The 26488-nt window shown below is 39.5% G+C and overlaps 1 protein-coding gene across 2 annotated transcripts in view; it reads left to right on the forward strand.

The window, feature by feature from the left end:
• The window catches only part of COL12A1 (collagen type XII alpha 1 chain), a 101117-nt gene extending 88201 nt beyond the window's left edge, over positions 1 to 12916 (forward strand). The window contains exons 61-66 of one of the 2 annotated variants that reach the window (XM_051614522.1): positions 5101 to 5136; positions 5228 to 5294; positions 6823 to 7011; positions 8064 to 8132; positions 9223 to 9393; positions 11818 to 12916. In XM_051614522.1, coding sequence (XP_051470482.1) covers positions 5101 to 5136; positions 5228 to 5294; positions 6823 to 7011; positions 8064 to 8132; positions 9223 to 9393; positions 11818 to 11999 — 714 coding nt within the window. In that variant the 3' untranslated portion in view covers positions 12000 to 12916. Of the gene's footprint in view, positions 1 to 5100; positions 5137 to 5227; positions 5295 to 6822; positions 7012 to 8063; positions 8133 to 9222; positions 9394 to 10552 lie in introns of both variants that reach the window. The other variant, XM_051614521.1, reaches the window with a different exon arrangement.
• Positions 12917 to 26488: the final 13572 nt, after the last annotated feature.

A 26488-nucleotide genomic window follows, 5' to 3' on the forward strand; every position in this document is an offset into this window, starting at 1 on the left:
TCAGCAAAATTGAGCACTGGCTATCTTAAAAAAACTAATCTGTCTTCTCTCTGGTCAAAGAGAGACAGAATTCGGTAGTAGACCGTACATATATTACAGGGTAACAACTAGCAAGGCTAGTAAGTCATTAAGCTAATAGAGGATATTGGCTCAAGAAAAAGTGGGTATGTGTTTTCTTTGAGTAAATGTAATTGGAAATAGAAGATCTTGAACTATCAGAGAATGAAAGTTCTAGTGCTCTTGTTTTATGGATGTGAGAGTGAAAATGGTAATAGATAGGTAGGCTGACTAAGTTGTCTTTAGGTGGAAATGTTGTATTCATAGAACCGACTGCGGCAACTGTCTGATTTTGTTTATCTAGAAGGTCTCCAGCAAATAGTGCAAGACATTCATGTTTTACATAGAAGGTGCTATTAGGCTGATGCTTCCAGTACCAAACAGGCTGTGAAAATATTTAGAGGGTAATTCCTAGCACATAAGGGAGATTTCTTTTTTGTGAGTTAAATGCAATTTTTCAGTATTTTCCATTCTTTACTGCCATATATTCACTGATCTTGTGTCTATCTATGCAGACATCCTAGATGAGTTCTCAAAAAGACACCACTTTGGGAGCAGGGAACTGGTGATTCTTGTGGGGAAAACAATTGAGCGCATTGTCTTGTAAAGTAAAAATAGCCCAACTTCCTTTGTTTTGTCCTCCTTCAGCTGTAGAACTTTACTGCAGTCCCAGCCTTCATCCCATGGCTCAGAAAAATCTCACATGCAGCACAAACTAGCTTTTCCTCACACTGACCTCAAGTAACTCCCTCATTGCAGGATATCAACAAAACAGACTGTCAGCAGCAGCTGCTGCTTCTCAAAATGCTGGCAAGCAGTTGACCAAATGGCATGGTTTTTTCTATTAAAAGAAAATAAAGTGAAATTTAAGAAGAATATAACCAACTGGGAGAAAGATGCAAATAGCAACTCATTATTGCAATTGTAATTATTTTTTGGAAATCATATTTCAAAAATATCCAGGTGGAAATTTTGCTGTTAACATAGCCAGTCAGCCTTCAAATTTTAAAATTCGTTAGGAGTATGATTTCCAGTCATAAGGCTGAATCACCATATCTTTGCAAGGTCACATGTTTAGAATCATAGAATCATAGAATGGTTTGGGCTGGAAGGGACCTTAGAGATCATCTGGTTCCAACCCTCCTGCATGGGCAGAGACACCTCCCACTAGACCAGGTTGCTCAAAGACCCTTCAACCTGGCCTTGAAAGCTTCCAGGGAGGGGGCATCCACAAGTTCCTGGGCAACCTGTTCCAGTGTCTCACTACCCTTATGGTGAAGAATTTCTTCTCAATGTCTAACCTAAATCACCCCTCTTTCATTTTAAAGCTATTCCCCCTTGTCCTATTGCTAGATGCCCTTGTAAAAAGTCCCTCCCGAGCTTTCCTGTAGGCCCCCTTCAGGTACTGGAAGGCTGCTATAAAGTCTCCCCTGAGCCTCCTCTTCTCCAGGCTGAACAGCCCCAACTCTCAGTCTGTCTTCACAGGGGAGATGCTTCAGCCCTTTGATCATCTTTGTGCCCCCCCTCTGGGCTTGCTTCATGTCCTTCTTGTTTTGGAGACTCCAGAACTGGACAGGATGGGGTCTCACGAGAGCAGAGTAGAGGGGGGAAAATCACATCCCCTGACTTGCTGGCCACACTTCTTTTGATGCAGCCCAGGACGCAGTTTGGTTTCTGGGCTGCAAGCACACATTGCAGGCTCATGTTGAGTTTCTCATCAACCAACACTCCCTAGTCCTTCACCTCAGGGCTGCTCTCAATCTGTTTTCTGCCTGACCTGTAACTGTCCTTGAGATTGCCCTGACCCAGGTGCAGAACCTTGCACTTGTCCTTGTTGAATTTCACGCGATTTGCATGAGCCCACCACTCAAGCCTGTCAAGAGCCTCTCTGGCTGGCATCCCTTCCCTCCAGTGTGTCAAGCTCACTACACAGTTTGGTGTTGTCAGCAACCTTGCTTGAGGTGCACTCAGTGACACTGTCCATATTGCTGACAAAGATGTTAAACAGAATTTTATACTTGACTATATATCACTTGTAAATAAAGAATGGCCTTAGCATTTTTCTAGCTGGCAGACCTTTGTTGACAATACTTTGGAGCAGTGTTGTGCTTTTTCTTACCAGAGTACCTTCCTCTCTTACCAACTTGGCTTGTGGCTGAAGACAACCTGAAAAAATTTCCTTCACTGGTCCTCAAAAACATTTCCATAAACAGTATATAGGATTTGAACCTTTTAAGTTAGCTTAATTTTTTTTCTCTTCTGTGTATAGTTCTGGTGTATGAATCCTCTAGCATTTGAATTCGTTGGAGCAGAGCATTTTAAGTAATTATTGTAATACTGGTGGTTCAGTAGACCAGAAATCTGATTTATAATGCTTGCACTTTCCTACTCAATAAACATACTGCATGCTTTGCTTCCCATCAAAACAATGCACAGTTGTACCATGAAAGCATTAGGAAGAATTAGAATGAGCAGATATTATATATGTGTACTTAGCAGATAGTTGCAAATGAATGTGCTTTCAGAAATAGCAAAAATTGCCAAGTTTCAAAGAGAAAGATAAGCACCAAATAATATTTAAATAATTTCCCCCACAGATTTTCATGTTATAGACTAGTGCAAGTGAAAAACTTGCAATTCTACTCAATGGGTATTTCAGATACATATGATAATTTATGGCTGAAATGTTAATGTCTGTAGAATTGAGAATCAAATTACATCTCTTCTAGAGCATCAATACCTCGGCATTTACCACAATGTTAATTATTAGACAATGACAAATACAAATGTTTTTAATTGTTAGTTTATTTCTGTTATGACATTTGTAAATCCATGGTCTGTTTTGGCATGTGGCTGTGCTAAAACTAAAAGGCAGCAGACCTTTTCCTTGTGGACTTCACACAGTAAGAAAAGATATAGATGAAAGAATGAAGGACAGAAGGGAGAGAGTATTCATCAGTTTGACGGGGCATATTGTGTACATATTAGTAAGTGTCTCATTGGTGGCACAATTTATTCCAGTGGCACATTTATGGTGTCCCCATTCTAAATCTTTCAGTGGTGTCTGCACAATTAATTTTGCATGAACAGTCTGTTACACATAATGCAGATGTTCCACACGCCAGCTACTTAACTCGAAGATGGATGACCTGCCTCATATTTTCTGTGGCATGTCATGGGGTAGGTGTATGCAGCACTGCTGCAGAGAAGCCCAGACAGCATACTGAGTTCATATCCCAACATAACCTCATGGGAATTTCTTTGCACAAAGCCTTGATGGAAGTCTATGAAGCGGTGCCACTGCATTCAAATTGTATCCACTGTGACCTCAGTGGAATGATTTGTTGTCTCGTGCTGTTGAAATTAATTGTGGGTACTGCAGGAATGTTATGAAAAGCAGCTGCAGCCCACACTTAACTTTGCTTTGTTAATGGTGTTAAGCAGGCTCCTTAAAGAAATACTACGATGTAAAAAGCAGTAATACTTAGGATGTATGTTTAACTGTGTGGAGAGCCATGTCAAGCAACAGATGACCAAACTGGTCTTTAATCTTTGAAATATGCTTTACATTCAAATAGTAATTTAGGCTACAAGTGAAAATGCAACCCCTTTTTGGCTCAACTAAGAAAACTAACTAAGAAAACTAAGAAAGCTACAGTACGTTTTGGGCACATCCTGGCAGGTGAATTTATAATAGGTTTTTAGAAGGACTCAGCTGTGCCCTAACTCTGCACTCACTGAAATAATCTGTAGAACTCAAACTAGCCACTTCAGGAGCCCTACCTTTGGCCAATTTTTTGTTTGCACTGCCCTGGAAGTTGGTACACATGGCATTTTTCACAGTGAGTATTCAAGAGCATTGGAAGGGCTATTCATGACAACTTCATAAGCAGGTCTTGCAGTAAATGAAGCTTTTTTTTTTTTTTTCCTTCTTTTTCTCTTTTGAATTTGATGTCAAAATTAAAAGAATAGTTTTAACACACTTTGTAGATTTTATCAAAGGGCAACCTAGTGACTAAACCAAATGACTGTGAATCTAATTTCCTACTTGTTTTTAATGGGCATCTGCAATTTTTACTGTAGCCAAAGTACTGCCAAAGAGGCCAAAACAAGCCATCTATTTTGAAAATCTTTAAAAATCTGTCATACCATTTTTTTTTGCTAGTGGTAGAATGCAAACATAATGCAAACATTTTGTGAGAGGTGCACACAAAATTTTGTTTTCAGAGTAGATTGTGTGTGCATATCTCCAGCATTTAGAAACATCTTTACAGCATACCTGAGGTTTTTTCAGCTGTAAACATACGTACACAAAAATTAGAGTCAGTCTTTCTGGTTGGTTTCTTACATAGCGTTCTTGAAAACCAAAAAACTCCACATTAACCACTAGAATATCCATATCAATAATTATAAATTATTGCTAAGATTTCTATGAGACTATTCTAAGACTAGAAATAGTTGAGAATTAGCAGGGAAGGTGTTGTTATAAATAGAGTAAGCACTTAATGGCATCTCTCTCCATCTTGTGTGTCATCTCTGCATAGGACTTCTTGCTTAAGACAGGGTCTGTTTCTTGTGGGTTCAAGGAGACAGATACTCTTCCTAGACATGTGTTCTTCCTAGCTTACCTTCTTTAATGATGAGTTGACTTAAGATTTAAAATTAAACAGTCATATATAATTCATACAAGACTATTCACCATTTACAGGAATATGATGCTAGAAATTCAACTTTCAAAATGCCAGTATGCTCCCTGTGTTAGAATTCATCAGTTTCTTTGGTCCTAGTTTGAATTTTTCCTTCAGATCTTTTTTTTTTTTTTTTCCCCTGCCTCTTCCAATATGTTTGATTATACACAAAAGATCACTGCTTGTCCAGTCTTTTCTGGCACTTGTTTTAGCATATCTGAAATGTAAAGTTCAAGGACCAAATCTATCATTTGAAGGAACCAAAATGTCTTCTAAAATGGCATGTCTCAAACCTATAGGTGGGGTGGAATAACATAATCCTTCAGTTGTTTTACTTTTACTGCATTTGTTTTAGGGTGCACCTGGAATGAAGGGAGAAAAAGGTGACAGAGTAAGTCTGCTTTAAAATAAGTTTTTATCACATTTTTAAATTAAAACCTGAATTTAAAAGTACCAACACTTATTTTGGTTTTATTATTTAGGGTGACATTGCTTCTCAGAACATGATGCGTGCAGTTGCAAGACAAGTTTGTGAGCAGCTGATAAATGGTAAACAGCGTTACTCGATTTATTTCTCATACTAGTATTCTATTACTTTGTTTGTTAAAAGAGAAAACAGTGGTTTAAATTTAAGGTGAAGGATACTGACCACACAGCATAGCAAAAGCTGGAGTGGTCTGGTAGCTGTCCAGTGCCAATGATTTGGTGGAAAAAAAATGTAGCGCTAAATTTTTGCCAGTTCCAGATGGCTAGCTTGATAATGAACTAATCTCTGACCTTTGGAAATGCACAAGTCTAGAGCTTTCTACAGGGAAAGTGACTTTCCTTTTGTTGGCCTGGTCCAAAATGACTTCATCTTTGTCATAGAATCAGTATACATTTCCTCATTAAACATGTCTTATCTTCCGGAAGATGGAATCATGAGAAAAAGGATGGTCACTGTAGGTACTTTGCTAATAGGAAAATGCAGATGAATGTTGGGTAAATACTGTGCACAGAATCAGCTGTGATATGCAAGTAAAAATGGTATTTGGATGACTCCAAACTGAATTTCAGTCCTCTACTGCCACACAGTGCAGCTCTGCGTCTCATGAAAGTATTTTCTTCAGGTTTTCTCTCTGTCCCCGAGACAGTGTTTTTACTATCAGTAGACCTGACGAGGAGGACAGAGACAAATGTGCCCATAAATTGTTCTTTTTGGATCATTAAGAGTGCTTGTGTACAGTGAGGAGGACAATATGTCCTTTAAAATTTTGGTGATGTCTGTTATTTAAAACATGTCTATTAGCAATTGCAGAGGAGGGAAACTATATTAGACTTAGAAATAAGGATGTGTGATCTGGGATCTTTTAGCATCTCTTCTTTGAACATCCCTGCCTTATTTTTTTTCATATTCAGCTCATACCTTCAGTGTTATGCTAGAACTGGCACATTACATTAGTCAGGTAGAGCTAGATGTCCCCCCTAGTAGGGGCTCCTTTCTGCATAGCTACATAATTCTGTTGCTTTTATTTGGACACCTTTCTCTGGTAAAGAAATTTGCCTGTATGCAGAAGGTATATAGGTACAAGCCTATGGATCCTACAGTCTTAAGAAAGCTACTTCATGGACTGTGTGCTGCTGGCTGTACACATGAATAATGTATACTGTGTTTGTGGTAGAGCTCTGGAAGATCCAGTCCCTCTGAAGACAGATAAAGCTCTGAAAGTACACAGAAATGTGATACTCCACTTTGTGAAATGTAATAAATCCTTTCTGTTCCTCAGAGTAGAAATGACTTTGATTAGAGCTCTGAGAGCAAGGGTTTTGTAAACAAATGTCTATTTTGTTACTTTAGTTGCTTTAAAATTATTGGGTTTTTTTGGTGTTATTTGCTTCCAGAATCCCCATTGCCATTCTTCCCTTCCTCCTCCATTTATGTTCAGCTTTCTTACCCAATATTCATTTTAAATCTTCCCAATTCATCTGTACCAGTACAGCACTAATTTATTGAATGGGAGCAAAGATAGGATTTAATGGAGAGAGATAATTTGTTATTCCTTCCCACCCTGTTGAACTATTTTCTTTCCTCTTGAAGGCCAAATGAGCCGGTTCAATCAAATGCTGAATCAAATCCCGAATGATTATTATTCAAACCGGAACCAGCCAGGGCCACCAGGACCACCTGGTCCCCCAGGAGCTGCTGGGACAAGAGGAGAGCCTGGACCTGGAGGAAGACCAGGATTCCCAGGACCTCCTGGGGTTCAAGGACCACCTGGTGAAAGAGGTGAGTAAATTCCAAGGCAGCTGTATATTTCACAGTGGACATAGTGCAGAGGCTGCCAGAGTAGCAGTCTGATACCTTTACTACGTCAGACAAGGAAGCCCATACCTAGCCCACACAGTCTTCTGCCTGTTAGGTCAGTTGGATTGCCTGAGGGACACTGATGTTCTGGAGGACAAGATAAATTACATCAGTGATTTCTTCTGTCTCTCCCTTCCTCATGTGTCATGAAGCACAAGTTGGTATAAAGTTTTGGCTGCTGTCTCAGGCTTCCACAGGATAACCCAAGAAAGTGAATGTTCTCAGAACTCTCCTGGCACTAAACAGCTACATCTTGAAAGGCTGTTTGGAGTAACAGAACTCCGATTAAGAGAGAAAATGAGTCTTTACCAAGAATAAAAAATAGGAATTGAAGGTCTACATCCTTGGCTCTTTGCAGTACTCTGAGAGAGGGAAGCAACTTTGAACTGACTTTGAGCATATGGGTAAGCCTATTTTGTGGCTACCTTGGATCACTGCAGTGACATGGAGTCTCTGTACTGTACCATGCTGTGGCCTTTGCTTAGTCCAGCTACTCTACTGTTGCATAGACTCAGTGCTGTTTTCTAGTGTATATTTTAGTATGATCTTTTAAAAATAACTAGAAGATACCAAGAAAGAAATAATTTATGAATTCTGCTCTTTCTTAAACTTATTTAATCATAAGTGTTTCTCAGAAAGTGTAAGGCATCCTTTATAGCAAAGGTATGAAAGCTTGAAAATACTTGTACTTTAAAGTAATAGGATTCTGTAATGTTTTAAGTATCTCAAAGACTTTTCTATGTTTGAGAAATTTTTTTTCACACTAAATTCATACTGCATCATGATTTATTTTTAAGTTAGTGTATTTCTATCCAAATTATTTTCCCCAATGCAGATTTGGATATGTATGGACTTGTTACATTAAGTAATGGGAACCAAATAATAATATCAATGAGGGAGCATGAAGAAATATTTGTTGATGTGTTTTCCTTCCTTTGGTTATTCCTGGTTTTAATTTTTTTTTAATTCTGTAGGAATGCCTGGAGAGAAGGGTGAAAGGGGAACTGGATCTCAAGGACCACGAGGTTTGCCAGGACCACCTGGTAAATACTTATTTTAATTTTTATCAGATTATAAAAAAGTAGGAGAAAAAGACAATAGTTCTTCATAGGGAACCAGACTACATATGTTGAATAAACATACTCCATCCATTTCATGTTTTTGAGATGTTTTAGAGTTTACTGGAAACCCCTGGGGGAAAAAAAAAAAAGGACAATTTAGAAAGATTTTTGGATGTTGCTAATAGGTATTTATCTTTATCTTGTAATTTACTCATCTGGCATGCTTTCTTGTGTGAAAATGCATTTCATGAAAATACATTGTCCAGGTATTTGATGGATATTTTCACAAGTGTTGTCAGATGATACTCTTCCAGTATCTAGTTCAATTTTTCACTTGTGATTACAGAACTCCAAATTGTCCCCAGCCTACAAAATACTCCCACGTGTAGAGTTAAGATGATAGAGTCAGGTGATTTGACCATTGCTTTTGCTCTTTGTATCAGGAAGTTTTGTTCACTGATACCTTGGCAGAAATCAGGTGTATAATTTGTTTCTGCCTGTAGTTTACTAGGCTAAATATGGTTTTTCATTACAGGACCTGTAAGATGCTTGCAGCAGATTTTAGCCCCAGATACTTGAAGCTTTACTTTTCTGCTAACCATAATAAGATTGGTTCCAAAAAAAACATTACCTCATCTATCCTGGGGCTGCAGGGTAGCAGAATTAATGTACTCCTGTATTTTAATTGAAATCCAGTGTGCTTGTCTAATCTAGTAGTTTCCCTTGAGATCTTTGTATCTTACAAGTAGGGGAAATAAACCAGAGAATTCATTGATGTTTCTTACTTGGCTCAAACCTTACTAAATCAGTTTCTGTGAATAAATCCTTAAGTAAGCCACACACAGGGAAGCAACTAATGATGAATCATATTTCTAGTTTTCTTTTGTTTTTCTTTCTGTTGACCCCTATATAGCAACAGAGTGCAGGTGTTTTCCCACCAAAGACATAGCCTAGACTGCGTAGTCTAGACAGAAGTAATGTTAGCTGTTTTATCAAGCTGGCTGTTAAGGAAAACAACCCTAAAAAACCAAAACAAAACCACAAACCTGTAACCTTTCTATTCTAAAATTAGGTCCACAAGGAGAATCTAGAACTGGTCCACCAGGCTCCACAGGATCACGAGGACCGCCAGGGCCACCAGGTCGTCCTGGAAATGTGGGTATTCGAGGTCCTCCAGGGCCACCAGGATATTGTGATTCATCCCAGTGTGCTAGCATCCCTTATAATGGCCAAGGATTCCCAGGTAGGTTATGAACAACTTGCCTTAAATAGCCTTTACAGATGTGGCTGTTTATATTGAGCTGCTTTACATGAGATAGTCCTGCTAGCCTGGACGTACTGAATCCAGAGGAAATGGTTGAAATGAGCAGGCCTGCATCATTGTAGTGTGCAGGTATATGAGCAGTCATTTGGAGTTTGATACAGATTTACTTGATTTTATGTGTGGTTTGCTTTAAATAGGAAGTAGTAAATAAATATTTTAGTCTTTTTTTTTTTTTTTTTTTTTTTTAAACATAGTGGGTTAGTAGTTGATAATGTTGCTCATAGGATTTAAGTGACCATTTTCTTCTTCTTCTTTTTTCCCCTCCACCCCCACCCCTTCCAATTGTCTTCAGAACAAGGTTGAATTCTCCATGTTTCTCTTGAAAAATAAAAAGAATGCTGTGGTTGGCAATTTCCGTGTGTCTCTTTTTGGGCAATGTCAGGATTATTTATACAAAATTGATACCTAAAATTGATAATTGATACCTAAAATAAAAAATTTCCACAAAGGAAATCCAGTGACACAGTGCAGACAACTGAGAAACAACACTGTCCTACAGTTTCTACTGAGCTAAGCAGCATGGATTCCCTGATTAGCCCTGAGTCACATCAGCCCTCTCCTCTGTGATGCAGCTCAGAACAGGAGGCTGCTTCTGGAATTAAAAGAAAGGGTCGCAGTGGCCACCAATTTCTGACTGGAAAGATTCTAATTTTTTTAACATGGGGATCCTGCAGGACCACAGTATTGTTAATAAATTAATATGTATGCATTGCAACATCTCAAAATTAGTGTATGTGATACTACTATTGGATATGGTTTGCTGTTAGTGTATTGTGCATGTACCTATGAACAGTAAAAAAAAGTAAAGAGATATATATATATATGTACACACTTGCAGACTCAGTGCTGCTGTTCAAAGAGCCAGGTGGTTGTGCAGATCTCACAAAATTCTTACTTAAATGAAAAAGAAAAATGTACCTGTGATTCAGCAGTGTTCTTCTTACTAGAAAGCAGCTCTGTATACATATATAAATATATGCCTATGACTTAACTGTTATGTATTTAAGTGGATGAAAGTATGTTTTTGCGCATCAGATGGACTTTTTGAAAGACTAACATCATCTTTGACCTGTTTCAGGTTTCGGCTAACACATTTTCTAAGTCGCCAGTGCTGCTTACAGTTTGAATACATGAAAATCCTGTTTCTGAGATGTTTGCGCACGTGCTTATTAGAAAATGAGTCCGTATGGATATTGCACCACAGATACGGTTTTTGAGCCATGTTGGCCTCATAGAACGGGGAGATTCTTTTTTACTAACACAAATCCTGACTGGGATAAAGGACAGTGATGACAATTCATTAAGTGTTGCATTTTGATAATGAAATAGACAGTCTTTCTTTTGTAAAAAAAAGACCCAGACCATCAAAAGCCTCAGGTGGTGAAGGAGGCTTATAAAACTACTAACCAGCAAAGGTAATGCCATTAGAAGAGACAGATTTAACCTGGTCAATGAGAAATGACTTATGTAAATAGTAAACTAATTGTGGCTTGTAAATGATTTGTATGGGACTGTACCCACTAAAATCTGTTAACAACTCTACGTGATGCTTTTGCATAAAAGCCTGCTGCTGCTTGCTGTGTGCCAGAATAACATCTTTGACAACTTATGAAACCTACCTGTCTGTTGCTTGTTACCAGCGTCTGAATCGGGGCATGTGCCTTTTTCTTAGTATGTAATCTTGTTGGATTCTGTAACTGCAGTTATAAATATCAAAGTTTTATAATTATTTTTCTTCTGTTTTGCTGTAGTTTTTGGTGTTCCTGAAGCACCAGCTGTAACTCGGTTTGTTACGAGGCACAGCACGAGACAATGACATGTACTGTGTATTGCTGCTGGTGACAGTTCTGTCTACACTTACTTTCCCATATCAGAGAAAATTAGCATTTGCCAAACCCACCTGTTCATTTTACCTGCCCCCTGTCTTCTACTAATTATGCAGTTTAAAATAAAGTCCAGTGCTTGAATTTACTGAAGTAGCTGTAAATTAATGTTTTTATTTGATTTACTTTGGTTTTGTTTTGTTTGGGTTTTTTTGTTTGTTTGTTTTTTTAGTTTACAATAATTGGTCCCTTGCATAATTTAAGACTCTTTAGCAATGTTTTGTGTATTACAAATACAAACCCTTTTGAAATGAGTTTTAAACTTTTTATTATTTTACTGCTAAAAAGTATTAATGAACAAAACTTTTAAAATACCCCCAGTGAATTATTAATTTATATATTTATTATATGGAAATGAGATTGGACTAACATTATGTAGACAAACTAACTTTCATTGTATTCGTGGATTCAAAGACATGCGATAACTGTTGTGTTCAATCGGACAACTATTTTCAACCAGAACCATACGTGCCTGAAAGTGGACCCTATGAACCTGAAGGTGAACCCTTTATAGTACCTATGGAGTCAGAAAGGAGAGAGGACGAGTATGAGGACTATGGAGTTGAAATGCATTCACCAGAATACCCTGAGCACATGCGCTGGAAAAGATCCCTGTCAAGAAAAGCAGAAACAAACCCATGAGAGATCTGTCTTGTTTTGGTGTTTTCGGTTGGTGGTTGTTGGTTTTGCTATCCTTGCATTTGCAGATCGACACGGGGAGGGTGCATTATTTCTTTTGCAGTAAAGCTTTCTGGTCTGTTCATGTCAGACGCACCCCTGTGTTCTATCCTGCCTATGTGGGGACAGCAACGTGTGCACCTAACAACTTCAGACTGCTCTGGAAATGCTTGTAAAATACTTCTGCTTGTAGTGCCTGCATACAGGTTAACATGTGCATTCAGTTATCCCAGTGCTGCCTTTTCATTAAAATAATGTAAAAACAAATACATAAAAAAAGAAAACCAGAAAAACAAAACAAAACAAAACAAAAATAACCACAAAGCTGCTGCAAATTTTCTAAGATCTGTCTGCTTTAGCTCTACATTTTTCATTGTTTTCAAATGCATGTTTGCAGTTCAGTCAGATCACAGGTCTGCATTATGTAGTTAAAAAAGAACGAAACAAAAAAAATCCCTCTCCTTCCAATATCATTGTCATTTTCTTCTGTTCTTAGTTACACTCTGCAGAGCATATACTGCTCTTATACATCTCCTTTAAACAACACAAACATTAAGTAGTCAAAATCATTGTATCAGCTGGATACAGTTTAATAATGCCTGAAATCTCCTTGTTTGTAGACACAGTAACATTTATGCCAAATTGCAGTCAATCCTGCAGAGATGGAATTGCATGTTTATGTTGTATATTTAGTATGGATTTTTTTTTTTTTCAGAATACAATGTTTCTTAGTTATCAAAAGCAGTTGGAAATTGTTTGCAAGACTATGGATATAGAATTGCTGCTTTTATATTTTAACTGCAAATTGTGAATTTCACTGCCTTATATTATTTATTTCTGAAATGAAAGAGGCATTTTTCAATAAAACTACTGAAAATTTATGTGTGTCTATTCAGTGTTTGAAATGTGGGGTGAAGCTGATGTGTGTGTATTCTATTAGTGTTCTTTACTCAACCATTTGGAAATGCCAGATACAAAATATCAATTAGAATTGGAATAGTCTTAAAATAGGCATTTGGGCTGTGGTGTCTAGAGATGGGTAGATGAAAGCAGGAGAAAAGTCTTCTGTCTGAGGTACGAATAAGACTTAACAAACCAGTCTGCTAGGCTTTTGGTGAAGAAAACAAAAGAGACTCTGAGTTTCAGTTGCTGTCTTGGGGTTTCTGGTGGATGGCTGTTGAAAAGAGAGTGAGACTCTTTCCACCCAAGGAACTACCTGGACTGCAGTGAGTCCCTGAAGCCACACAAACTTTTACTTCCTGGTGTGCTGTGAGCACTGGAGGCACAGCAGCCCTGAGTTCAGTGTTAGCAAACAGCTTCCATGAGGAGGTGCATGTCTGGTGTTTGCTGAGCTACATCCTGCTGGGACCATACATGAGCTGTCTGCTGTCCGCTCAGGAGGTCATCTGTGCCTGCACAGCTTTGATGACAGTGATGGCTGTGATGTAGCTTTACCTAGAGATGGTGACAAAGATGATTTGGAAAAGAACAACGTGACTGCAGTGGACCAGAAGAATCACTTGCTGACCAAGGAGAAGAGAGTGGACTGGTGGTGATCCTTCCTATCCATGGTGTCTTAACCAAGGTCTGTCTTAGAAGTAGAAATGGCTTTTGTCGTAGGACCTGGAACCAAAACCCTTTGACCTCATTGGGAAAGCTGGGATGTCATTTCTTAAGAACATGCAAGGCATCTGTCACAGAAGTGAAGCTAGACATGCAGGCTGGCTTCCCAGTCACTGGATTTTGCTCTGCACTGAGAGCTAAATTACAGCTTTTACTGGCCACAAATGGAGATCATACAACTCCATAGACCACATGACTGGTTATCAGTGAAATGAAGTCCAAACAAATGACATTTCTAAGAGTAATCCAGATTACAGCCATATGCCTTGTAGACTGTAAAAGACTAATTCTGGGATGAACTGAGGGGGAGCTAAATGAGAATCAAAGCCGTTGATTCTTCATATTTTCCTCTAATTGCAAAGGGTCAAGTATCAAAAACATCTTCTGCAGCTTGATGTGCAATAAAGAAATGCATCTGTCTGGCAGAAAAAAAAAAGAAAAAGAAAAAAGATGCTCTTAGAAATTGGAAGAAGTGATTAAAATGTTTTTCTGAATTCTATTTAAAAATAACAAGATCTTGTACTGGTCTTGCATCTGTCTTTTTTTGGCGGTGTGACCCTAGGACAAACTTAGCCATGTACCCATAAAAAAGTTTCCCTACTGTCTTCCAAACAGAAAGTTTTCCCTCATTTAAAGCATATATTCTAAATTATTTTTATATTTCTTCACAAAATACACTCAATTTTATTAATATCAATCTTAAGAGAGATGCTGCTACTTGAGTTATGTGGTCACCTGAAATACTGAAACATTCAATAAAACTGAAGTTTATAGGTAGTCAGTATATTGTAACAAGACAATTCTGCTCACAGATCTGTAGGATGGATACAAACTCTGTGATGTGTACTGTCTACAGGCACAGAATTGCAAAGTACGAGTCATATCCATCTTTGAACCTGAGATAAATGCTGATAAATGATAAACAAGATACTTTGTATCTCATTTTCATAGCATGTTATCCCTCCACATTTCTGAAGTTAAAAAGACTGAAGGGGACAAATATTTTTTTTTCTTCAGCTATAATGAAAGTAGAAACGCTTCAGATGCCCAGGAAATGCCAGAAAGGAGAAAACAAAAGCTTTTTCTATTAGAGAGGGCACCTATCCAGAGTCTTCTGCCATAAACTTCACCAGAATTAGTGGTCTCTGAGCAAAAGAAATGAGTTTATAAGTTACAAGAACTCTGATATTGATAATGAAAAAGGTGTTCCTGACCAGGATAAGCAGAAATATACAAAGCTGATAAATACCTTAAGCAAAACTGTTTTTACAGCTATCAAACTGAAGCAACTGTGAGACATTTATTAGTTATAAAGGCTGGCTGTTTATGTCTCATAGCAACCGCTGCAGGAAAATTGCAACACATTATTTAAGCTTTGCAGCTTCGGGCTCTGTCCGTGACAATGAACAGAGCAAATTAATTAAAATTACTGTACAGTAACAGTTTTCTCTTTATCAGTTACGCCAACACGCCATGCCTTGCACAGTCTTCCTTCCTGTTCATTCTCCTTTCCTTCCAGAAGCTTATGTGCTAGTCCCCTCTATTCAGCCCTCCTGCTTGTGCAAGCCTGGGCTCTCTGGGGGGAAGAAGGACAAGAACGCGTTGGGGCAAGTTCAGATGAAGAACACCAAGGTGGTCCAAGGGTTGGAGCACCTGATAATTCCAATAGTTGGGCTTGTTTAGCCTGGCAAAGAAAAGTCAGACAAGGAGTGTTCCCTCTGTTGCCTTCAACTCCCTTTGCCTTCCTGCTGTTCTGAAAACTTGCTTTTATTTTGATGGCAGTATAGGAACGAAAGATTCAAAACCAAGTTCCCAGGATTCCTGAATCATGCACTCCATGTGACCTGTAAAGTAGGCCAGAACTGTAAAGTAGGCTTTTAGGAACAGAGTTTTAGGGTTCCTCACTGTTGGCACTTTTATAAGTATCGGTCTTTTCGGTTCTCCCTGTATGTTTCTGAACTCCCTTTCTACTTTTTATACTTTTATACTACTGTTGTGATAGATTAACAAGCAAGAAGTCTTCTGGGTAGATTTTAGGTTTTCTTCTTAAATGTAGCTACAGGTGTCAATTGCCAAATGAGATGGTTTAAGACATGTTTTAAAACCAAATCTGCATCTTCTATGTAATTACAAGAAACAAAACAAGCACTTTTTTGTGCACTGGAAGACAGTGGAAAAATGCTATTTTAACTGCAATGACTTTTAATTTTAACTTTCATTTTCTTTATGGATAAATAAGCAAATACATAAGAACAATAACCAAGGTTTAAAATAGAAAGAAAAACAATCTTAAAAATCATATAAATATGACACGTATACACACCTACTTACAGAAAAAGGGAAGGTTTTTTTTAATTATTATTCAAAGTCCAAAATTTTTTCTATAATTAATGAATTTTGGCAGATTTAAATGTATTTAGGATTTTTTCCTAAAAAGCTGAAAAGGAATCCTGGTCCAGTATCCATCATTAGATAGTTATGCTTAATTTTTCGGTTCTAGAAACGCTGTTGATGTGAGAAATGTCAACGTGTCATCAAATAAAGGGTAACCTGCAGACTTGTTTACTTTGGCAGTTCCCTAGAATACCATGAATACTTTCTCTTTTCTTAGTTGGCAATGCTTCTGTGTACAGTATGTCTGACAGAAAATGCCTGTACACTGTAAAATCCCAGCCAGCTCATCCTCCAAGATAGTATCCTGAGGTTATATTTCTCAGTCTCCCTAGCTGACCTCTTTTCAGTAGCAACCGAAGTCAAAACAGCACAAAACATTTCATGTCTCTGCCCCATTTCTCAAAGATATGTCTATATGTGTTTTTCCTATACAGCACTTGGTTCCTCAAAAACAAACCAAGAAAATTGCCAGTGAAATAGGTGAAGCATTCAGAAATTCAAAGAGAAAAAGTTTTAAATGTATGATAAAAATTAAAAGCTTTACCTTTGACAGTGGCATAAAATTAAAGTGTTTCTATGATTCAGAACAAGGCTGGCCCAATGTAAGTTCCCACCCACAGGTCAAGAAATCCAGATAAGAGAGGCCATCTTGCACTATGTGACCCTGTATTACTACAGGGTCACGGATTGTTCCCATTTCCTCCTGAATCTGAGGTGTGAGACGTGATGTGCTTTGGCAGCCAAAATTTGCAACCAGTGTTTTTCACTTTCTTAGTATGTAGCCTTTTGGCACATCACATTGGCCTGCGGTTCTCCTGTAACATTAGTAGCATTGTGTGTTGTACTGTGGCAAAAGCCACATCGCAGTATGGTGGAATTTCCACTGGAGGAAGAAATAGTTCCTTCCAAACCAATTGGGTTTTGCCTTTAATAAACTCTTAGGAAATAGATCAGTATGGAATTTCATAGGTTATGGCCAGATTTTCAATAAGACTCAGTAATCTGCTATAAGCCTATTTTTATTATTTTTTTTTTCCTGGAAAGTTCAACCTCTCTTTAGCCACTGAGTCTAGTTACACTTGGGGTTCAGATGTGAACCAGCTTTTAAAGAAGGCTGGGTAGCCACGCTGTCATGGTGCTGAGCCCTAGCTAGGAAGATCTGCTGAGAGGATGTAGTTTCTGATGAGGATTAATGCCAAACTGGCACATCTAGATAGTTCCTGAGCTGGAGGTGGCTCCTAACAACCCTGCTTCAAATGTAGGTTGGGTTTCTGTGTGCCTGTCTTGAAGCCATAACACAGCCTTAATCTAAATGAAATGATCATGTTTTCAAGAATGTCTAGGATGAAGAATTCATTGCCTGGCTTTAGTGAATGTTAATATAGAAGACGGTGTCAGAGAAAAATCAGCAAAAAAGAATGAGTCCTTGGCACACTCAAACTGCATAGCCTAGAGGCTAGATGAGAAATGGGTCATAGCTCAAGGGAGGAGGTGGGGCGGCATTACCAGGAGTAGGGGGAAGAAGAAAGAAACAGAAGGAATACCAGAGCTGCATCCAGGTACTGCTCAGCTATAATACTTTCTGGGAATCCCTCCTGTAGGATCAGCCAGTGCAGGTCTGCAGTTCGCCATTCACAAATACAGTAAGCTCATTCACTTTACGTCATGAACCCACACTACTAAGTGACCCAGTGCTTTCCATGAGGAAGCAGTAGGTGCCTACAGAAAGGTAGACAGTCAGGAGTAAAAGTATCAAGTCTTTTCCTAAAAACTTTCCTTCCCTGGTTAGTCAACCAAGCCATTTGGGAGAAGACTGCATGGGGAGTGTTCTGTGGTGGGGTTCCCATGTCTAGATTTTATTTTGGTTTATTAGACCTCATTTCCTGTTGAACTTCTTCAAGCATGAGACGGGAAAAATATCATCCTTGTGTGGGTGAATTTGAATCTCTCAACTAAGTATACTATTAATACTATATAAAAGTAAAATGTAGAATAATTTTCTTGTGGGGTATTTTTAGGGTAGAAACTAGAAAATGCTTCAAGGAGAAAGAAAATAGAGAAAATAATTGTCTTTTTCATATTAGAAATATATGTCCATGCCTCCTAATAGGTAAGGCACACAAAATGCACATCTGCTAACAATATCTGCCACTGAACAGAAGCATATGAGCTAGGTTATATAAAAGCCTACTGGTTTTAACAAATGATAAATAAAAATGGAATTAGTTTTGTAATTCCTGTAAGTCCCTCTGTCATCATATATATTTAAATGAAATATAGGTAGTTGGAAAAGGACAAATTGAAACAACAATTTCTCATGCTCTCGTTTTTCTTGCACTTTAAAAACATTAGAATCTTCATAGGTTTCTTCCTATCCAGTCACAACTTCATGGATATTGAAAACTGAGGCAAGTCTTAGTGGTGGTGTCAGGCAGCTTATTACAGATTGAACATTTTTCACCCCCTCCTCACCTCCACATTTTGCTGTAGTAGACCAGTAGGGATGACATTGTAGTGGGCAGCTGCTATAGGCTGCCTGACTGGGAAGAACAAGTGGATGAGGCCTTCTACAGACAGCTAGAAGTAACCTCCATTTTCAGGCCCTGGTCCTCATGGGGACTTTAACCATTCAGATAACACAACAGAACATAAGCAGTTCAGGAGGTTCCTGGATTGTATTGATAACCTTCTGACCCAAAGAGAGGAGCCAACAAGGACACATGCTCTGCTGGATCTCATACTTAGGAACAAGGAAGGGCTCATTTGGGATGTGAAGGTCAAAGGCAGTCTTGGCTACAGTGACCATGAGATGATGGAGTTCAGGATCCTGACAGGAGGAAAGATGATAAAAAGCAAGTGCATAACCTCAGACTTCAGGAAAGCAGACTTTGAACTTTGACCTCTTCAGAGATCTGCTTGAAATAATTCAATGGCAAAAGATCCTAGGTGGAAGAGCGGCCAAAATCAGATGGTTGTTATTCAAGAATAACCTCCAAGCTTAGGAAGAATCCATCCCAATGAGCAGGATGTCAAGCAAAGACGCTAGGAGGCTTGCATGGATGTATAAGGAGCTCTTGACAAAACTCAGACAAAAAAAAGAAATATACAGAAGGCAGAAGCAAGGCCAGGCAACCTGGGAAGAATATAGAAAGACTGTCTGAGCATGACAACATGACCTCCAGAGGTTCCTTCCAGCCTCAACAGTTCTGTGACTCTCTGATTCAGTAATTGGCTCTTCCTCAGTTCCTGCAACTCAAAGTGGATTGTACCTGCAAGCAAAATACTTGGGCAAGAGTAATAAAACGAATGTCATTTGAATTTCTGGCACAATGTCTTGTGCTGTAAAAACAGTTGTTGAGATAAAAACATGAAGATGTTATTAGCAGTGTTTAATGATGTCCTCAGATTTGAGGTCTTGCCAGTCTAGCCTTCCCCCGCAGCTCCCACTGCAAACTTATCTCAAAGAAATGTGGAGTATCCATCATTAGCATAGCAAATTCCAAGTACTGTGACATGAGTCATGTAAATTTGGGCAGTCAATGTTAAAGCATTTAAAACAGAGGCTTATTTTCAGAAGTAAACCCTCAGAGAGGACAACATTTTTATGTAAACAAATGACAAAGCACCAAATAGTGCAGTTTTGAAAGAGGATGGGACCCTGATGTGTGTAGAGGTGGTTTCTGAGCATCTCTGCTGGGTCCTCCATGACTGAGTGGTGTTCCAGGGCCAGTATAATTTCCGACTCCAGGTCATCCAGCGCTTCATAGCTTTGATCCCACATACAGTAGAACTATGTGCTTTTTTCTCACTGGCCACCTTCTACTATAGCTTGAAAAGCTGCAGCGTTGAGCTGCTTTCAGGCAGACTTGAATTTGGACCAGAACAGTAATTTGGTTCATGTTCAGAATTGAAAATTAAGGCAATTAATCCTATAGAAAACTTGTAACTTTTAGGAGCTGTCCTAGGACTGATGAAGGGCAGTGGAACTGGGAGGTCATAAAGCAGCTGTTCTGACTGTTGTCGTGGTTTTGAGCCTAACATGACAACAAAGAACCAGCTACGTGGCCACTTGCTCACCACCCTACCTCCCACCCCCACCCTATGGGGAGGACAAAGGCCAACTAGAAGCTTGTGGGTTGAGACAAGGACAAGGAGGGTTTCACTAACCATTTATGGTTACAGGCAAACAGACTCAACTTAGGGAAAAATAATAATTAATTAACACTAATCAAATGCACACAGACAAAACAGACAAAACAAAGAGCAGTGCTTAAATATGTTACCCCACCCCTCCTTTCTTCTCAGGCACAAATTGCTTTGTTCCCGGTTTCTCTCCCTCCTTCCCCCAATGGCACAGGGGGATGGGGTTTAGAGTCAGTTCACAGGCTGGTGGTTCTTGCCACTCCTGCCTCCTCAGGGAGGAAGATTCCTTACCATCCTGCCCTGCTTCCCCGGGGGTTCCCTCCCATGGGATAGAGCCCTTCACGAACCTCTCTGATGTAAGTCCTTCCCATGAGATACAGACCCTCAGGAGCAAGCTGCTCCAGCAGGGGCTTCCCACAGAGTCACAGGCTGCTTTGGGAACAGTAACCTCCCCTGGTGTGGAACCCTCCACAGCTGCAGATCCAAGTCCTGCTGCAGGTCCACATTTGCTACGCCTGGCAACTTCTGGAAATGCTCTGCCATGCTCTTCCATGAGTACAGCCTGCCATCTCACCATGGGCCGCAGGGGAACATTTACTTGGGCACTTTCTTCCCCCTGCTTCCTCACCTGACTCGGGATCTTCACCCTGGCACTGCCTTTCACCTTTCTAGCACAGCTCTTCATCTTGCTCTCTGCTCAGGTCTTACAGCAGATCATTCATGTGTTAATCACAGAGGCACATTTATTGTCTCTCTAATGGCTCTAGTCTTGACTACCTGAGCCAGAGGAGCTTTTAGTCGATTTTTACAGGAGTCACCTCTGGGTCCCGTGTCCTGCTAGCAAAATGATGCCAGAACCAAACCAGAACAACTGTGTTAATCTAATCCTGCTTTTAAACATTTTCCAGCATCTTGCAAAATCATTGCAGTCAGCATGGGAAGCAAGACATTTACAAGACCTCTTTTTTAGACTGCAAAAGTGAGGCAAAAATGAATTTAGCTCTTTCTGTCCTGTTTTGTTCTCCTCTCTCATTATAAGGGACTAAAAGCAATGGATAATCGACCTTCTCCCTTGCTGAAACGGTCTGCTTTTAAATTGATCATTAGCTGCCACCCAATAAAAGCATTGGAGCATGGGCCATAACACCAACATGAACACCTGTGGCTGACTCAAGGGGAAACCTTCTCATCCACTAAAAGAGGTGTTTGAGGTGATAGAGGAGTATCCTCTTGATGGTTAATGATTCAGGGAAGATCACTGGCAGCTGTCTTTCAGTGTTTTTTCTCTGTGGCAGATTATTGTTCAGATTCAATGTAGGACTTTGACATTATCTCTGATTTGTGCCTTCTGGAGAAGTACATGCTGGATGTTCAGGCTGAGTTTGGCTTATCGAGAAGATTTATCACAACCATAACCACAAAGTTTCAGGGTGGGATTAATTATATGTCTATCTAAATGGACCATCTTGCTTCTGCTATATTCAATGTACTGTCAATAAATGAAACCAGTTGATCCTTCAGAAGATAAACTAGCAGGTAAAATCACTGCCAGGAGGACTATCCATGCTCCATAACTCTTTCTAGCTATGCTGCTCTTCAGGAAAAAGGCTGAAATATGTTGTGTCAGCTGGTGGAAAGCACTCAAAGATCTGCCTTCAGATCTTTGATGGATAGAGGAAAGTCTTGATTCCTTGTTTTCATTTTTTCCCCTGGAGTTATTCAACATGCCAAGTCTAAAATTAATACTTATGATGCTATTAAAGCAGAATGAAACCCTAGTACTGAAGGCTTTTATGGGCTGTGATGTCATGCCTAGAGACAAGTTTGTTTATGTGGTTGAAAGCGGACTTACTGGGTTTTCCCATTGCTTTTTTGTTTACTTATGCCAGTACAGTCTGTTCTTGCAGTGCTGGGTTCCCAAGATATACTTACCAAGAATTTCCCAAGAAATACTTCTTTATATCTGTTCACGTCTTCACTTTTGATCTTTTATTTATCATCTTAACCTTTCTAATGTGATATAATAATATTTTTTAGCACTAATCCAGTATTGCTCAGGATTGGTCAATGGTATGGATTCCTCAGTGTTGTAACTGCAACTGGAAAACCAAGTTGATTCTTATATTTTCTTATCTTGTTCTTATGTTGCATTCCCAAAAAGCTCAGAAAGTTTTTTTTTGCTGTGTTCAGATTTATGGCTTAAATTACAAATTTGGTTGGTTAAAAATTCAGAATTCCACAGCAGCTTCATAAGAGAAGGGACAGAATAAAGAGGCTGTTTTCATGGCACCACCTTGGACCAAAGAAGGACCAAGACCATTCTTCTTGTGGGAGAATTTTCATGTATGGGTGGGTATAAATTTGCAGCTCAGCTGTTATTCCTCACTGTACCTTTTCCCTGATTTGATTAGGTGAGATGGATTTATGTCTCTGAGCCTGTTTGAGGAACGCCTTGTCCTTACTTGTACAAAGTCACTGTAGTAAGTTAAGTCTGTGCCATGATCTGTGTGGCTGAAGGACATCCACAATGACACTGCTCAGGGCCAGTCCAGAGAGAGTAACGTGGCAATAAATTCAGGCTGTAAGACTGCTTGTGAAGCACAGAAAGGTTAGGCAGAGCTTGGCTAGGTCAGCTGCAAGCAAAGCAGGGCCAGGCTGGCAGGCGCAGAGCATCACACACTGAACTTGCACACACACACATGCACATACACACTTTTGTTTCATAGTAGGATCTGCCCAATTTTTGTTTCAACCTGACTAGCTGAGACACTCATCCTTGCCCTGAGTAACTGCTGACATTGCTTCAGACTCCAAAAAGTCCTTGTTCCTGCAGCAAGAGTCATGTCTTCCTCAGTGGGGAGCAACAATGGGGCCAGGTGGTACAAGGGGCTGCAGATCCAGTGCCTGGCTTCCAGGGCTACCTGGTGTCCACATGGCTAGGCATGCAGGGAAAGTGACTCAGTTCCTCTGGTCATGGTGCCCTGAGCTGCTATTTGGAGACTGTGGCTGGGCAAACTGTTCTATCACGATAAAACCCCTAGATTTTCCCTGTGTTGCAGAAGTGGCTCTGGATGTACATGCTTTGACACATGTCATCTCAGTGAGACTGCTGGTGTTACATGGGGTGTAAACACAGCTGGGCCACTGCTGCAGTTCACAGCAGTGGTGCTGTATTAGTGGAGGCTCCAGGATTGCCACTCTCCAAAAAGTACTAGTTAGCTCTGTCAGTCACAGAAGTTCCTGTGCCCTCCTTTCTTTCGAGCACTTGGAGATCCTTCCCTAACAGCTCCTGGGGAATTTCTCCTCTCTCACAGGCTGTGCGAAGAGCCAAAAGTTTGCAGTTTCCTAGCTCCTACAGGAGCTCAGTTCAGTTGTTACATTTAATGAAACATGCCATGCACTTTACAATTTTGGCAATCTAATAAGAATTTTTTCAGTGAAAACAATCAATGACTTCCATTACAGATTGACATAAATAATTAGGTTTTTTTTTTACATACTAACAAAAATAGTTTGTGGCTTCTCGGGAGAAGTCCCACATAATTCTCATGTTAATTTTCCTGGCAATTCTGGTTGCTGCAACGATTCATAAATTGATCAGAGTTTCTATAAACTCACCTTGTCATAACAGAAATCTTGTTTCAAAGCTTTTGTGTTTGTTTTTTTTGCAGTATGTTATAGACACTGTAGTATATTGTATGTTTGCTACTTACTGGTTTGTCATTTGGGGTGTGGTGACGCACAGTTGCTGTTTATGCTGCTTTGGAAGTTTGCTATGAAGAAGGAAACTTTGTGCTAAAGCACTTGGGTCTTTATTTTGGACCATTAATTGGAAAAAGATTTGCAGAGGCAATATGTATGTGTTACTACGTGGAGAAAAAAGCAGCAAAAGACAGCGTGTATGTTCTAGATCCATGAAGTATTCCTGGTCCAGAGAGAATGGAAGTCAACCAGAAGTCTTTCCATTGACTGCAATGGATTTTGGATTAAGTCTTGTGTATGTAAGTGGCGTCCAAAGGTCTGAGCTGTTCACAAATGGTTCATGTCTGTTGTAGTTACCAGGAAATGCAGGGAATGGGCCAGAGTTGAAAGCTTCAGCTTTTTCAATTCCAAGTCACACAGACAAAAAGAAAGATGCCGTTATCCAACCTGCTGCAGTCCCCCAGAGTGCTGAGTTTCCCTGTCATCCAACTCCTCAGCTATTAAAAAAGTAACAAAACCTTTACTGGCTAGAAGTATATTGGGCAGGAACAGCAAAGGGGAAGAGTCATTCTGAAAATGGTTATAAATATAGCTGGGCTGGAAGGGAGGAGTACAGAGGCTTTCTGAATCAGATGTAAGTAAACCCACAAATGCAGTAAATTCTGAGACGAAGACTGTTATGTGTAGGGAGAGGAATCTTATGGGAGCACTCTGATCCTGGTGAAGTCAGTACCCAGAGAGTATCTTGGAAGGGATAACATGGTGTAAGTCTGCCATAGTAGGTACTAGGCTCAATGAATAAATTTACTACCATAAATACAGTGGGACTGCAAAGCATGCGGGTACCGAGAGAACTGCAAAAACACAGGATAGGTTTATACATACATACATACATACTTACAACATTAGCTACTGAAAGAATCTATTCAAGAGCAACTCAGTGTCATACTGCACTGAAGAACTCACATGGGTCTCAAATTGGAGTGAAGTCTCATGTTGATTTTATGAAACTTATGAGATGAGTGCTTTGAACTTGAATGTTCTATAAAACAACAACAAACCCTCCCTCCCCCAACAAACAAAAAAAACCCCAAACCCTGAAGAATTCTGTTCACTGGGGCAAAAATTCTGTTCACTGGAGCAAACTAGACTATTGGTAAAAAATTTGCAGGGAACCTTATGAAAAAAAAATAAAATAAATTAAATATTTGTTGATCTTTGCTTGAGAAATGTTGGTCTAGAGGCCAGCTGCTTGCTATGCTTGCAACTAGTTCTCCATGAGTAATTCTGAGGAGGATACCTTTGCAATGCTAGGTGAGCATAATCAATGACACAATTAAGTAGGATGTAAACTGCATTCAGCATCTGCAACCTCTTGCTCATGTTATCTAAAAAAATAAAAATCACCCTGCTAATGCTCCAGATATTGGTGTGTATAATGAACAGGAGTGAGAAAATGGGAAACCTGTTGCTCTTTGTTTATAGGTGCCTGAAAATGATTAACTGTTACTTTCTTCAAAGGGAGTCCAATAACCTGACCTGGTTTATCAGTCCCAGCTTCAGGAATATGGAAAAAATGTTCAGCTTTACTACATCTTGCCAAGTATGACAGAAGAGTTTTAATCTCAGATTATTGCCAATGTGTCCGTTGCTGGTGAGAGGAGTACTAGACATTGTGCATCAACAACTGGATGCACCACAGAGGGCAACATTTCTCTGACAATTATTCATTGTTCAGGGAAGCAATGGAGAATTCTCCAGAAGGTTAACTGGCTATAATCATTGTTTGATTAAATCCTGAAAAGTAAAATTGCAGATAAATTATATTATATGCCTTTGTATATGTTGTGAGTTGTCTTCATGTCTAGCAAGCACCCAGATTTGGAGAAAGCCAACTAAAATAGGACCAGAAGGGAACATTTTGACTTCAGACTTGCAAAAATGCCATGAGAAAAGCAGCAATGAAGGAGAATATGCCTTGCAGTCATAGAAAATTCATTAATCACTTCTTTCATCAGTGGTGGCAATAACAGACAAACAATGCTTTACTTACTAGTTAAAACGAAAGGTGACTCAGGCAGTGTGGGTGAGTAAAATTTTGCAAGACTGCCTTTCATATTTGATCAGTGCAATGACTATGTTGCAGACCTTTTATGGATGATGTGGAATATATGTGAGCATAGAATGAACGTGGGGGTGAGAAACAGATTTTTTCCCACACGTAAACCCTAACCACATGAATCTCAAATGCGCCTGAAAGCCATAGTTCAAAACAAGCCCAGTTGCACTGGGCTGAGATCTAGGACTTCTTTTTTAGTGTCCAGAAAGAGCAGGAAACAAGAGCTTTTTGCCCTTTTCAGAGTCATTTTAGGACACCATAAGTCCTGGGAGAACAGAAGCAGAGCAACTGCTGACTTTCCCTAGTCAGAAAGGTTGCACCCATAACCAGGCTGTGCCTGTACACCCCAGTCCAGTAGGCACAAATGCACAATACAGGTACATGGAGTTTTACAAATCAATGTCTGAAAAAATGGGAGTTCTTTTAGTCTTCTTGCATGAGAGATATAGTTTTCAATGGTGTGGAGTAAAAT

The sequence above is a fragment of the Apus apus genome, chromosome 3 (assembly GCF_020740795.1).
Source record: "Apus apus isolate bApuApu2 chromosome 3, bApuApu2.pri.cur, whole genome shotgun sequence".
NCBI classification, from domain to species: domain Eukaryota; kingdom Metazoa; phylum Chordata; class Aves; order Apodiformes; family Apodidae; genus Apus; species Apus apus.